Below are 15,327 nucleotides of genomic sequence, written 5' to 3'. Positions count from 1 at the left end.
ATCAAGCATTACATAAACATAAAGAACTGGCATCTGGTAGAAATGTGTTTACATGACATCTACAAAGCTGGCATCCTAAGCTGATTTCCAAAATGACATCTTCTCTTTAGATTAGATGCCGTTGTATAGAAAGTGTGTATACTGTGATATCTGAATGATGCCAGCTGATGTTCAGGTTTGTTTAAATTTAGGGTAATCTCTGAATTTGCTCAGGGGTTCTCAAACTTTTGTGTAGCCAGAAAACCCTTTTGTCTATTTGTCTAGTTATATGAGCTATAGAGCTTTCTATTCCTAAACTTTCCACTGACAAAACACATAAGGTCCAAGCTGACATGATTTATAGTCCTATTTGTATTTGAGTTCCTGAGGGTTAAATTTGAATTCATTCAAGTGACCAGACAAACACTATAAGGACTTAATATTAAATGTAATAACTGTGATAATGGTGGGTTGTGAATATCCATCGTGATTTCCATCACGGCCCACACTCTGTTACCCCACTTCTCTAAACTGACCTTTACTGCTTCCTCCTAACCCTGATTTTATATCAGAGGCGTTGCTATGATTTCATGATGGGCGTGGCTATAACGACAGTCAGCCAAGTAGGCTAATCAAATTCCTCCGCTTCGATGGCGGTCGCTGCTCAGAGCCAATCGGTGAGCGAGGTGGGCGGGACAGAGCGGTCCGATTCCGCGCGCTGCCGGCGGCGGTGTGCTGGTGTTCAGGGTCGGACGGGAGTGTTTGCCGGTGGAGTCGTATCTCCCGCCATTTTTTTTTTTTCAACCTGACATTCTCTTTCTCTCATTTGTTCTTTTGTAACAAATACATCCTGCGACCATCTTGGAAAGGTCAGAGTCGTTTGTTTGTTTTGTTTTTTTTTTGCGAACGGAAGAAAAGAATAAGAGCATTCGTCACGCAGCGAGGACCAAAGTGCATGCTGGGAGTTTTTTTAGAAAGCGCGCCATAGTGATCCGTGTGCCGGGCGCCGTCGCTGTGCCGGGGCTGTGACTCGGACAAAACCGTCTCTCCTCCATACCAGCTTCTGGTGAAGTTTATTTTGAGCGCCATTTTCTTTCCTTTCTAAAACTGTTGGATGTTGACGAGCTATGCCCCAACCGTCTCCTTTAATCCACAGAGAACCGAGGAGAGGACGTTGCTAATCCCACCGCGTCGCAGTTATTGTTATTTAGCCGAAGCTAAGCGAAGCTAAGCTAAGCTAAGCTAACTCGAGCCTAGCTTTGATGCTAGCTAGGCGTTAAATGTCGAGGAAAAGCGCTTTGTGTGATTTCTGTCTCGAGTCCCGGAATACATGTTTGTACTGGCATTTATTTTAACCTAAAGCTCTACACCACGCCGAAGTTTATTTGTGAAAAACAGTCGTAATGGCGCCGCTGCTGGGCCGGAAGCCGTACCCGCTCGCTAAGCCGCCAGCCGAGCCGCCGGGCCCGGGAGAGCAGCTCTACATCATCCCGCACACCAAAGAGGCCTTCATCAACAAAGAGTATCCTTTCCTAGCTAGCTAGCTAATTAGCTTTATGGCTTTCCACCAAAACACAGTGCTATACTCTGCTGCACGGTATGTCAAATAACAGCGCGTTTGTTACGCTTTAAATAAGCTTCATGTTTATGATATAATAATTTGTCCGGGTTTGGAGCTGTGCAGCTGCTTTCCCGAGTTAGCTCTGTGTATTGATCCACACGAGGCATGAAAGAAAACAAGTCTAATAATTATTTACACGGTTTGGTGCTTGTAACGGTTGTACGAGACGTCTTGAGTGGTTTCACTTTTTGTTGTTTTGTCCCGAGTTAGCATAGGCTAGTTCTCTGTGATGGCTTTTCATTGAAGTTAGCTGGGCTTTGTTTGCTCTAATGTGATTAGTAATGTCATGAGCTGGTGCTGTTTTTAATGCCGGTGAAACAGATAGTCGAGACAGACTCGTATTTGGCTTTGATTTGGTTTAATCTGAAGCGTGCTGAACATGAACAAGCTAAGCGGAGATGGTTTGTGGTTTCAGATCCGTGCCATTGAGTGAAGCTCGTGGAATGATCTTCCGGTTAGCACACACGCTAACATGATGTAGCCAAAGTGGCTTGTAGGCTATAGATTTGCTCTTTTAGCGTTTTCCTGCGAACATACAGGTGTGGTTTGATTTTTTTTTATTTATTTGTTTTTTTATACCGACACCATTTGGGAGGAAAAGAACGTGCTGACTGATTGTTAGATGTTGAGGATATGTTTGTGAAGAGTGCATTGGAGGTTTGTGGGCTTTGTGCACAGGAAAGGGGGAAAGACACTCGGAGCTGGGTTTCATCTAATCCCCTCTCCATTTCTGCCACTTTGAGAGCTGCCCTAAGGTGTAGTGAACTAGTTTTGTATGGTAAACACTTTGAATTGCTGATGTTTAGTATAAACAGTCATGACTTGACAGGTGCACCTGTCAAACCACTTCTCACTGCTCTGTTTCTAAACTTACACACACACACACACACACACACACTGGTGTTACAGGGATCATCCAGAGGGTCCTTATTTTGCCTTTTAGTTTTAGTTACCTGCTGGATCTCCCAGCGTGCTTGGGATTCCCCCGTATTATCACCTGACATCATCTAAATGTGGTTCAGATGCCGAGTTGTCTCTGCGTGACCCGTGATCAGTCTTTACAGTGCGTTTGCTTTCATTTTTGATCTGTCCATTTCCCAAAGCTGCTAGCTGGTGTCTTCTCCTCATACAGCATTAACACTCTTTCTTCTAGACATGTAAAGTCAGCTGCCTCATCTCTTTGAGCTGCTGCTTGGATGGCTGAACTTCAGGTAGCGCCATACCTGATGATAGGACGCTTAAACCACGTCATCGAAACCAGTCATAAAATTCCCGCATCATATGCTTAAATATGTCTGTCTTAGAGCTGGGCCTGATGTTGCACCTTTTAATAATTGAGCTTCTCTGCTACACCCTGTTGTTAATTATGAACAAGGCCTCTCTCTCTCTCTCTCTCTCTCTCTCACACTCACTCGCACACACACACACACACACACACACACACACACACACACACACACAGAGCCCAGACTGTAGGGTTCCACATGAGCAAAACGTAACATCACCTAATCCCATGTGTAGGTGTTTTAGAAATTCAGTGTTCCTTGTCTTTTTGTCTCTGCTGGTTTTTTGTCTTTAACCATGCTGCTCAGAGAGTATGAGGCCCGAATGCAGAAATACAGTGAACGGATCTGGACATGCAAAAGCACTGGCAGCAGCCAGCTCACACACCTGGAGGCCTGGGAGGAAGAGCAGGAGGTCACTGAGCTGTGAGTAACAAAACCATGCCAGCATGAGTGACACTTTCCTCTGTAAATCAAGGGCATTTAGTCTGAGCTCTTTACCGTTGTAGCTACCTATCAGGTATTTTGGTTTCTTATTTATTTCACCACCTGACTGTTTGTGTTAAAGCTTGAGCATGTAAGCATAGTTTAAAAACTGAACAATAAAAGGACATCTCCTACCAGCTTCTCCTCTTACTCTGTACTCAATCAAGTGAATGTCACGTGAGCGTGCTCTCACAATTTTTTTTTTTTTTGGTTGCTCAACACATTTCCAATTTGATAACATAAGCATAATTTTCATGTAAGAGAAAAAAAATTTCTTCCTCACAGTGTATGATGGCTTCTCATACACACACTCATGGTGTTGCAAAAACACTGAAGACTAGAGCCTGTGACTGCTCGTGTGTCGCTACCAGTTCTAAGATTAGCGTGTAATTTTCCCCGTAGCGCCCTCTGCTGGTGTGAAAGTGTTATCACAGTTGCTCTATCTTTGTATTGATCTTAGTTTAGTCTCTGTAATACCTGCTTCACATTTTGTACTCAGAATAGTACATCAGGTTACATAGTGCGACAGTTCTTTGCATTGTGGTAGCATATTTGCTTTTGAAAGGTATGTTTGTGGTCTTGTGCTTTTTCAGGCTGCAAGAGGAATACCCTGTGTGGTTTGAGAAGCCAGTTTTGGAAATTGTACACCATAACACGGTGTCTCTGGACAAACTGGTGGATCTGGCCTGGGTGGAGATCCTCACTAAGTATGCTGTAGATGAGGAGTGTGACTTCCTGGTAGGAATTTTACTGAACATTATCCTGTGATTAGTGCATAACTTTCCCAGTTTGCTTATCTCATGGATTTATATCGTTCACTCCCAGGTTGGAAAGGATAAAAGTTTGCGAGTGAAGGTGGTGAAAATTCATCCTTTGGAAAAAGTGCAGGAGGACCAGGCTCAGAAAAAGATAGAGGGAGCATGTGACTCTCCCTCCAGTGACAAGGAGAATGCCAGCCAGGAAAACCAAAAGAAGGAGCAGCCCAAAGAAGAGGAGAACAACAGGAGAGAGAGTCTTTGTAAGTAACTGTAATTTTTTTTAATTTTAGCTGGTTTTTGTGGGACACAAAACAAATTTTTACTGTAAAGTGAGACTCGGTAATATTTGTCTGATGATGTATCTTTCTTTGCACTTTGTTTTTGTAGGTGATCGGGCACGTCGTTCCCCCAGAAAACTCCCCACCACTATGAAGGAGGAGAAGAAGAAATGGGTGATGCCTAAATTTCTGCCCCATAAATACGACGTGAAGCTCCTCGACGAGGACAAAGTTATCAGTGACGTCCCTGCTGACAGCCTCTTCAGAACGGAGAGACCTCCCAATAAGGAGATCATGCGCTACTTCATCAGACACTATGCTCTCAGGCTTGGCATGGGAGAGAGCGCCCCCTGGGTGGTGGAGGACGAACTGGTCAAAAAATTCAACCTACCCAGCAAATTCAGTGACTTTCTCTTAGATCCACATAAGGTAGTGTATACTGGGTTAGGGTTAATTCAGTTGCTTTTGTTTCACTGTACTCAGTAATTTTGGGTTGTAACTGGAGATGAAACTATTAATATTAATTAACTGTAATAACAATGATGTAATGTTTCTTTAATAATGAATGTATTTTATGTATTTAGTTCTTAGCAGAAAATCCCTCATCCAAGAGAAAGAGTCTGAGCTCACCAGAAGGAAAACCCAACAAGAAGCTGAAGATTCAGGGGTCAGAGTCAGGGATGGACACAAATGGTGTAAATGAAAAAGGAGAGAAGGAGAAAAAGCGGAAGAAAAAGCAAGACTCTCAAAACATGCCTCTGAGCCCAACACTCTGGGCAAACATGCAGGTGTGCTTTTTATGAATGGCTCTTTCCTTCCTGATGTCTAGAAGTAGTACACTAGCACACAAGCAGCATGTTTTATGGACAAAAAAAAAATTAAAATCACCATTTTATTGACAAATTATAGAGGAAAAGAAGAAAATAAAACGGTGGTAAAAAAACTGGTATTTTGCAATGGTATTGTAACAATGTTTTTTTTTTTTTTTTAAGGCTAAGCAGATACTTATTACACATACTTAAATACTTATGGAATTGATCAATGTTATAAAACCTGTGATATCTCAGGAATGAGTACTGTTTTCATAGTTGACATCACATTTGTGCCGAGGTGTCTTTCATATAAGCAAAGCATGGCTAATTAGTATCTGTTCCGGGTTCCTTGCACTGTCTAAAGAAAAATGCCAGTTTAGTTTGGTGACTCTAAATTGCCCTGAGGTATTTGTGTGTGTATGATGTCTGATAATGGATTTTCCAGAGCGTATCTTGCAGCCAGTGTTCCGTATCCACTGTAGCCCTGACCAGGATAAAATGGTTACTGAAGATGAACATAATTGTTCTTCCTCTGTGCATTTTTATTAATTTTACTGTGTATCTTCAGGTGAAGAACCTGAATGGCTCTCCACTCAAGGTTAAGAATTCAGGCACACCCAAGAAATCAGAGAACAAGAAACCTACTGACGCCAAGAAGAATCACAAGAGCAGTGGAACCAAAACACCCAACAGCCAGAAAGCCTCAAAAAAAGACGAAAAGACCTCTAAGAAGCCCAGAATGAAGCAGATGACCCTGCTAGATCTAGCGAAGAGTCCTACTGCTGCAGGCAGTCCTAAAAAGAGAGCACGGAGTACTGGGCCTGGCACTCCAAAGCTGGGTAAACCTCTGCCTCCCATGGCTCTGCATCTGCTGCGCTTTTATAAGGAAAACAAGGGCAAAGAGGATAAGAAGAGCACACTGTCGTCGTTGGTGAGCAGGGCAGCAAAGACCTTGTCGGCAGAGGACCGTGGGCGCCTCCCCGACGAACTGAAGGAAATGGTACAGAAGCGCTGGGAGCGGCTGGAGGAGAAGCGGCGCTGGGCCCTTATGAGTGAGGAAGAGCGACAGGAAGCGATGCGCAAGAAGCGGGAAGAGTTGAAAGAGAAACTACGCGAGAAAGCAAAGGAGCGACGTGAGAAGGAATTGCAGCTGAGGCGTGAGCAGCAGCGACGCTTTGAGGACCAGGAGCTCACAGGCAAAAGCCTCCCCACGTTCCGGCTGGTGGACATGCCCGAGGGCCTGCCCAATGCTCTGTTTGGTGACATAGCCATGGTTGCAGACTTCCTCAGCTGCTACTCTGATCTGCTGTTGCCTGACAAGCAGTACCCAATCACAGCACAGTCACTCATGGAGGCACTGGCAGGCGACAAGGCAGGCTTTCTCTACCTGAATCGTGTACTGGTGGTGCTGCTACAGACATTGCTGCAGGATGAGCTGGCTGAGGCGTACAGTGAGCTGGACATGTCTCTCTCTGAAATCCCACTGACAATGCACTCTGCATCAGAGCTAGCACGCCTGTGTCTGCGCCCAACTGATGTGCAGGGTGGCGAGAGCGCGCGTGATTCTGACGACTGGCACGGTGGAGGCTGCTACGATGACGTCTTGAGCGCTGAGCTCCTGGAACGGCTCGAGACAACCGAGGTGTTCGAGCTCGCACCAGCTGAGAAGGTGAGTCTGCTGGTGGCTCTGTGCCATCGCATTCTTATGACCTACTCTGTGGAGGACCACGTGGAATCAGCACATCAGCGCTCTTCTGAGCTCTGGAAGGAACGCATTGCCACGCTCAAGGAGGCCAACGTGCGGCGTAAAGCCGAGAAGCAAAAGCGCAAGGAGCAGTTAGAGTCCAAGACCCAGGACGTTGCTGGTAAAAAAGAGAAGAAGAAGGAGACGAATGGCAAGGAGGACGTGTCCAAAGTCAAGGCAGAGCCAGAAGACATGATCAGCACAGTGAAGAGCCGCAGACTGATGGCCATACAGGCCAAAAAGGAGAAGGAGGAGCTTGAACGCCAGAATAAAGGTGAGCACAAGACAAGAATATTCGCTAGTAGATAGAGGGAGGACGGAGGAAAGATTAATAACAGGGGCAACAATTAGTGTGTTTATATGTGCCATATCTAACAGTTGAACATAAGAGCTTAGGTTTGCACAATTGGATTATTCGTAAACACGTGGTCTACATGAATCTGTCAGTAATCTGATTACATTTAAGAAAGAATTCTTTGAATTAGGATTCAGGGTGCATGTAAACACATTCATTAACATACTCAAAGTGCAAGGGTGAAAGTCTCAGCATATTCACTGGTGTAACAGCATTAATTATGTTGTGGAAGGGGCAGAAGGTGCATGCATACAACCTTGAGAAAATTATATAGTTGTATACTCGTAGCCACTGTATTCACTGTGCTGTTCTTCTGTATGGATGTAGAGCGCATGGAGAAAGAAGCCGAGGAGGAGCGGATCAGGAAACAGAGGGCTGCAGTAGAGCGTGCGTTCCACGAGGGCCTCACTAAGGCCAAGCTGGTGATGAGGAGAGCGCCACTCGGCACTGACCGCAACCACAACCGGTACACCCACGCTCCTCATCTAAAAACATACCACCAAAAGTGTCCCTGTATTTAAAGACATGCAGCTCATGGCTTAAGGCTTCAGGAGAAATACTGAAGTTGACAATAATCGTTTGTATTGTGTCGCAAATATGAAAACTTACAAATTTCCTTCTTTGTTGCATGATTTTATTGGTGGCTTTATTTGCAGGTAAATGGAAATTTTTGGTTATGGTGGGTCTGAATTTGGAATTACAGCCAATAGTTACAACAGATATCTTGCTCATTTTCCACTCATGCGCACATATTCATGCTCTAATGCTGAAAATGTGTCGGCATTGTGAAAGGTTTTGTATCAGAGGATAACAATTACAGCAACATATGTTCATCTGAGTTATAGTTAGTATAAAGCACACATTTTTCAATACCACCAATCCAATTAGTTATTTATGAATGCAAAAATCTAAAATTATTAGCCTGGAAATTCCCTATTTTTAATTCTTTTCCTTCCCTATACTTGTGTTGTAGTAGGGAATCTCCTGCCCCATCACTAGTGAAATGGCTGGTTTCTGCTTTGGATAATGGATGTGACAAGGCTATGGTGTCATTGGTGTTTTGTGTGTATAGGTATTGGCTGTTCTCTGACGTCGTTCCTGGGCTTTACATAGAAAAAGGCTGGGTGCACGAGAGCATCGACTACAGCTTCACTCTTCCACCTGAGCATACACAGGGAGAAGAGGAAGAGGAGGATGAGGAGACAGAAGGTGAGGATGCTATGTCCTAAGAAGTTATTCTGTATGTACCTATAAAGAAATTTTGCAAGATTATGTTACAGCTGATTACGTGCTGCCTACTTACCATGTAGAAATAAGTCAAATACAGCTTTTGTAATGGTTCATATTATAGTGTAATATTCATCAGAGTCATCAGGCTTCAGTGATTAGTTGGTGGATTTTCCCACCAGGCAAAACGGGAGGATTAACGTTTTTAAGCCTTTTAGAGTTTAAAGCATTAAAACCTAGCTTAGCAAGTTTGCAACAAGACAGTCAACATTTACTTTCATGGGGACAGTTGACCATACAAAGGTATTTTGTTTAACTTTGCTGTTTGTTTATTTATTTATGCTGAGTGAAATAACTTGCCCTGTTGTTCCAGCAGGCATGTTTGAGTGAAATCTCAGGTTCGTGTTAGTGATACTGTCTTTGTGCGTTACGCAAGCTTTTTATGACTCCTAATAAAGCTTGCTAAATTAATTTTAAATCAATCCAGCACCTTGATCTTTCATCTTCTTTTCTCTAGATGTGGAGAAAGAAGATGAGGCAAGTATAGCCAGTGCTACTAATGAGAATGGCCAGCAGGGGGGTCCAGCTCCGGAGACCTGCATAGAGACTAGTGTGCCCAAGCTGGGTCAAAACCTCTGGTAAGTGAATCTTAAAATACAGAGTTAAATGAAAGGGGGTTTGCATTTCTACTTGTATTTTATTTCATCTGTGGCAGCATTTACAGATACTGAAGTGTTATTCAGCTCAGTCTTAGGCAGACCAAAGCCAATATGATATGCTGCACAAACTAGTTAGCAATTGTTTTTCCATATTTCCAACACGACGCGTTTAGGACATCTTGCATGAACTAAGGACATAGACACCTTCTATGCATCAGGGTTTATAGAATGTCTTCTCTTCGCTCAGGTTTGTGTGCGACACTCAGAAAGATCTGGATGAGCTTATAGAAAGCCTCCACTCACAAGGTGTGCGTGAGAGCGAACTGAAACTGCAACTGGAAGTCAAGTAAGTGTGTGCACTGAGCTAAAACTTTAAATGTTGCGCAAATATATTGTCCTTTCCAATTGGATATATTTTTTAAATAATAATAAACCTATTTTTATTTATTTATTTATTTATTTATTTATTTTAAATTAAGGTACCAGGATATCGTACACTCCGTCCACCTGAGCCGGAAGGCCAACACTGGCCTGCGCACCTGTGATGGCTATCAGGAGCTCCTCAAATACCTGCGCAGTGACATCATCGAGGTATCTTCGCGTCTGGAGAAGGGTGGACTCGGCTTAATGGAAGACACAGTCGGGTTTGAGGAGCAGGTGAGGGACTTGGGGAGAGGGTGACTGGTGCTTGCGTTTTGAGGTTTGCGTTTTGAGTCAATAGGTTTGAGGTTTGGTGTCTCCTGGGGCAGTCTGGGGTCCCAGTCTCATCCTGAATGCTGTTATTGTTAGGAAGGCATCAACATTAATAAGGGTCCTAATATGTATTTTGACTGGTCTTAGTCATATTTATAATGTTAAAGAATAATTACTGCATTTATTTTAAGTATCACAGAACTGTGATTGGTTCCTGATTGTTTTTTTTTTTTTTTTTTTCTTTTCTTCCCTTTTAGGTGCGACACCTGGAAAATCTGAAGGATTTTGGTGAGTGTGTGATCACGTTACAGGAGATCGTGGTTAAGAAGTTTCTGCAGGGCTTCATGGCTCCCAAACAGAAGAAAAAGAAGAAGCAGACAGGGGAAGAGAGTGGAAAGACTGAGGAAGTGGATGAGGAGAAGAAACTGGCTGAGGAGGCTAGGGTGAGTGTGTGTGTGTGATTGTGTTCACCTTTTGAGAACAGGTTTTTCTGTGTTTATACCATTACAGTGGTTGATCCACATCCTGTCAAAAATGGATTTTTGGCTTTTGTTTTCTGCCTGCAGGTGGCAACTGCTGTAGAGAAGTGGAAGTCTGCCATACGTGAGGCTCAGACCTTCTCACGCATGCATGTGCTCCTCGGAATGCTCGACGCATGCATCAAGTGGGACATGTCAGCGGAGAACGCTCGCTGCAAAGTGTGCCGCAAAAAAGGTAAAACACAGCAGGTTTAAGCCGTATCAAATAGGGTTGGGGTTCCTAAATCAGAACACTTGAAGGAACAGAGCACACTTGACCTTTAGCCAAAAAACCCCCCAAAAATTAATCCCCATGCAGGCATCAATTCTGATAGAATATAGAAAGTAGGGGTAGTAGGTTGACATTAAAGTGGGACAGTGAACAAACAGCATGTGTTTATTCTGTCTTATTGCGGTAAGGAGCACTGTATTGTAACATTTATAAAGTCTTGCTGGTTATGATGTATAAATCAAGTTCACAATGTATAGAAAGTGTGAGCGTTCAAAGGGCAGTATGATTTAATAAACTCATCACCTGTTCTATTGATGTAGAATTATTATTATTTTTAAACATATAAGAAATGGAACAAATCTAAAGTACAAGATAATTTGACCAACTTTCAGTGAAGCAAGCTTCAACATAAATTTGTTGAAGTAGCTGATGCACACCTACAAAATATGCTAAATTTTGATGCTTCCACTTTTATTTTCCCAGTAGGAGAGGACGATAAGTTAATCCTGTGTGATGAGTGCAACAAAGCCTTCCACCTCTTCTGCCTGAGGCCAGCGCTTTATCGCATACCTGAAGGGGAGTGGTTATGCCCGGCCTGCCAACCAACCATCGCCCGCCGCTGCTCGCGTGGAAGGTGAGAGTGAACATGTCTGAGAATGTACACACCCTATACACAGTCTCTGTCCTGTAATCTCCCTTGTCCTTGAGTGAGTGCACATGTCAGGAATCTTTTATATACAAGAGCTCACCTCAATCCTCCTCTCTCATCTGTGTGTGTGACTGACAGAAACTATAACGAAGACACAGAGGAAGAACAGGATGAAGAAGACGAAGAGGAGGATGAATCAGAAGAGGATGACTCTGAAGATGAGGAGCAGAGGGATACAGGGCACAGCTGTGAGTCTCTTTACATGGATATCTCCTTCTTTCTCCATTACACACCAGGTTTCCAGAAACCATTCACTGGTGCACATTTGACTAACTTGCAATTTCGTTATTCTTTTTGATTTAAAAGTGAGGCCGAGGAAGAAGATGAAATCGTTCTTGAGGTCCAAAGTCCAGAGCAAGTCATCGTCCAAGAAGCATTCGCCATCAAGTGCCAAAACTGCATCTAAATCTAAAGGTGCTGCCAAATCGCGGCCAACCAACCCCGCAGACATTGATGAATTGGTGAGGAAGTTGCTTTTATGTTAAACAAACGTACACGCGTGTGTGCACGCGCGACAACAGCATCTGAATGAGAATAGACAAAAGGTTTTGCTGAAATACAGTTTATCCCTGCTTGGGTTATGCCGCACAAACCGGTTTGACATTTCTAGGCATCTCATAGTGTCTGTGGTTAATTTTGGATGTGTTTGCTATGTTGTTGGCCCATGTTTAAAATGTGGTTTGTTTTCTGCAGGTGCGTCAGAGCTCCAGAACAGGAGGAAACAAGCAAGCACAGGAGCTTGAGAAGTGTGAAGAGATCCTCCAAAAATTGATTAAATTCCGGTACAGCTGGCCCTTCAGGTACACACTCTCTCTCTCTAGGTGATGTTATAGCTGTCAAATTATTCTAATTCAGTAATAGAGTTACATTTACACTTCCAAAGTTTATGAATTGTTGAATGTTCCTGATTTATTTTCTTTTTCATACAGCAATATGCCTTTAAAAAAAAATTGGCTACCTGCAAGCTATTAAATATCTGCAATTGTAAACTTTTTTTCTTTGTCTGTATTAACTTCCTCCAAGAAGTTACATAGGGCATAAATGTTTTAGAATCTGTGCAGTACACTTTGTACCAGGCATTTAAAAATGTGAAATTTGAGGCATGTCACAGGCCCCGTTCACTCCTGGCATTCACATACAACCTGGGTGATCGGATCACAAGTGTACAGCACTAAGTACAGGTGGGAATAGGGTCAAATATGTCTTGAAGACTCAATCTGATCACTTAAACCACATTCGGTGGTCTGGGACGCATATGGCCTCATAAGACTTGTAGTTTGAATGTGAATGAGTCTTGACGTGTCCCAGACCGCATGAAGGAGCACCTAATTGACTGCATTATTGTCAGAAAATATGCGATCATTGCATGGCTGTGTGGAAATTACCCTGAACAGTAGAGCTTTCTAGCTACAGGATAAAGGCGAAGTTATTATAGCAAAGGCTTCTCATAGCTTCATCATCTCATCTCTCATTCGTTTATAAGTTTTGTTATCAGAACATGTGATTAAAACATTTGAGATGGTCCATAGATGTACATAACATAGGATTTGTGGGACATTTCTGCCAGAAAATGAATGTAGCAGGAGACTGATGTAATAAATGTTCATGACAGCCTTTCTCCAGCAGAAAAGATAGATGAAATCCAATCACAAGTGGTCACTGGAGATGCATTCATAATACCAGCTGTGAACGGCTACATGTCTTGGCTGTCCGCTTATGATCTGATCTGATCTTCTAGGAAGCATGCTAATGCCAAGTGTGAATGGGGCCTCAAATTGCATGCAATTATTCAGTCTAGCATCAAACAACTAAGGATCATTTGCAACATATGATCGTAGACATTTGTTTTAAATATGTGAACTTTTGAATAGTGAAATTAACTAACAGCCCAAATAACCTTCACACACACCATGGACATGCACTCGTTGCATTTCCCTAACTTGGTTCTACTTACCCATTCAGAGAGCCTGTGTCAGCGGAGGAAGCCGAAGACTACCAGGACATCATCAGCACTCCCATGGACTTCAGCACTATGCAGAACAAGTTCAAGTCGTCGCAGTATCGCAGCCCGCAAGACTTCATCGAGGACATGAAGCTGGTGTTCAGTAACGCTGAGGAATACAACCAGCTGGGCAGCAGCGTGCTGCAGTGCATGAGCCGCACCGAGCAAACGTTCACTGAGCTGCTTCACAAGATCCTACCCGGGGTCACCTACCTGCGTCGAAAAGCACGAAAACGAAACGCTCCCCAACAGGACGATGACGAGGACGACGAGGAAGACGAGAAGAGAGGGAGGAAGATACAGAACGGCAAACAGGAAAGTTCAGCCTCTAAAGGTCGGGAAGAGAGCAGCAGCCGGTCCACAAGACACAGCGGCAGACAGCGCAGGCAGGAGGAGAGTGAAAGCGAAGATGAGGATGAAGAGGACAGAGTCACAAGGAGGAGCAAACGGACAGCAGCCTTGTCGAGCCGCAAGGACTACCGGGAACAGGACAGCGACAGTGAGAGAGAGAACAGGAGAACTGGCTTGAGGAAGTCAGGGAGGAGGGCAGGTGATGAAGCGGAGGCAAGCAGCGATGACGAATCAATCGGTCAGCGACATTCCAAGAGGCAAAAACGCTCACTATAAAGTCCAGGGTGCTTTTTGTGTTTTTCTTGTTTGTTGTTAAAATGGATTCTTATCCTTCCTTAATCTTCTACCTCCCTCAATTCCAAAAGGCAAAGTGGGCCCACTCTCACAGAAACCTCTCAAACTGCCCCATGTAGATTTTTTTTTGTTTTCTTTTCCTGGTTTATTAGACTTGACGCTTTATGTTCATATTGATAAATACGAAAGAAACTGATTTATATTTGTAAGTTGTTTATTACTGTTGACTTCTTTTTCTCAACCAGGAAATTTATGATCTCTGATGAGATGATCTCTGTGAGCTCTTAAAAGGCAATTTTCATTTAAATATTGGCCTTAAGCCACTTGCTTCATATATATAAATATATATATATATTATTAAAAAAAAAAGGATTTGTCATTGGGGTAACTTGACGTCTGTCCATGTCTCATTTTGATGATGTCAGGCAGGGCTGCTGATTAGAGAGATGCAGAAGTACCAGGCAGGTCGCCTGTGACTGAATATTATAGTGTCCTAGATGTTTTTTTAAGAAAATAAATAAAATAATGCACTAGAATTGGAACTCCAGCTGTGCTTGTGGTGTACCGATACTACGCACTATTTTCTTGAGGACAACCAGCACCAAAAGAATTATTTGGAATTCATTGTTTTTTTTGTTCCATTTTTCAGAGTACAAGTACATATGAATAAAGCATTTTCTGGATCTGAAATCATGTCTGCTGGGTTCAACTTTATTTCTGTAAATTTGAGTTTATAAACTTTATAATGTAAAACCACTACTAGTAGTTGGGCAAATACAAATCTAAAAGCCTCGCAGTTCAAGTCAAGTACTGACCTATAATTAAGCCCTTATCATCTTAGTGTTGGTGCACCTTGTGCTCTCTGGATTTCCTAAAAGATTTGTAGGGTTCTTTTCTTGTCTACACTAGCAGAAGAACTATAGTTTGTCAAAATGTTTTTCTTTTATTTGTTATCAACACCACCACTGTCTGTTCTTTCCATCATTTTCAAAGATTAGTGAGAAATCTGTACCAAGTGATTTGAGAGGGTCAGTGTTGTGCTGAACTTATTCATGTGTTTATTAGGCTTGATATTTTATTTTTATCATGAAAGTTGCTCTTTATTCACTTTACCTGGTTAAAGCTTGGATGAGGTTCATGCCCTGGGATCTTCTGATGCTGGGATCACTGATCCTCATTTACTGCCATGTGTTCCCAGCTTTGCTTCTGAAGATCTGCCTTCTAGGAGAGATGCTGATAACATAGCTAACTCGGCTCTGAATCAGAACATTCTCAAGAGCTCAGGGATTACAAACAGAAATAGCCTCGAAGTAGTAAAAACAGCAA

The 15,327-nt window shown here is 43.0% G+C and overlaps 1 protein-coding gene across 2 annotated transcripts; it reads left to right on the top strand.

Annotated features, from left to right (window-relative positions):
- Positions 1-699: 699 nt before the first annotated feature.
- Positions 700-14,691, top strand: baz1b (bromodomain adjacent to zinc finger domain, 1B). Of its 2 annotated transcripts, none has more exons than XM_026927125.3 (19): positions 700-1,501; positions 3,193-3,309; positions 3,963-4,107; positions 4,195-4,387; positions 4,515-4,834; positions 4,990-5,193; positions 5,786-7,235; positions 7,644-7,782; positions 8,389-8,525; positions 9,061-9,181; positions 9,450-9,548; positions 9,682-9,859; positions 10,153-10,338; positions 10,462-10,609; positions 11,132-11,279; positions 11,433-11,542; positions 11,661-11,815; positions 12,048-12,154; positions 13,317-14,691. In XM_026927125.3, the coding sequence occupies exons 1-19, from the start codon at positions 1,383-1,385 to the stop codon at positions 13,981-13,983; spliced, it is 4,743 nt and encodes a 1,580-aa protein (XP_026782926.1). In that variant the 5' UTR covers positions 700-1,382; the 3' UTR covers positions 13,984-14,691. The 2 variants fall into 2 exon arrangements, with proteins under 2 accessions (XP_026782926.1, XP_026782925.1); XM_026927124.3 differs by having other exon boundaries at positions 11,129-11,279.
- The last annotated feature ends 636 nt before the right edge of the window (positions 14,692-15,327 follow it).

Source organism: Pangasianodon hypophthalmus, chromosome 6, assembly GCF_027358585.1.
Source record: "Pangasianodon hypophthalmus isolate fPanHyp1 chromosome 6, fPanHyp1.pri, whole genome shotgun sequence".
In the NCBI taxonomy this organism is placed as follows: Eukaryota; Metazoa; Chordata; class Actinopteri; order Siluriformes; family Pangasiidae; genus Pangasianodon; species Pangasianodon hypophthalmus.
This window is presented reverse-complemented; position numbering and strand designations above follow the sequence as displayed.

What these genes read in the sequence shown, in the direction of transcription:
- baz1b (XM_026927124.3), top strand. Translation starts at nt 1,383, where the DNA reads ATGGCGCCGCTGCTGGGCCGGAAGCCGTACCCGCTCGCTAAGCCGCCA. An exon ending in GAGCAGGAGGTCACTGAGCT is followed by an intron (nt 3,310 to 3,962) that starts GTGAGTAACAAA and finishes GTGCTTTTTCAG; the next exon opens with GCTGCAAGAGGAATACCCTG. An exon ending in AAACTGCAACTGGAAGTCAA is followed by an intron (nt 9,549 to 9,681) that starts GTAAGTGTGTGC and finishes TTTTAAATTAAG; the next exon opens with GTACCAGGATATCGTACACT.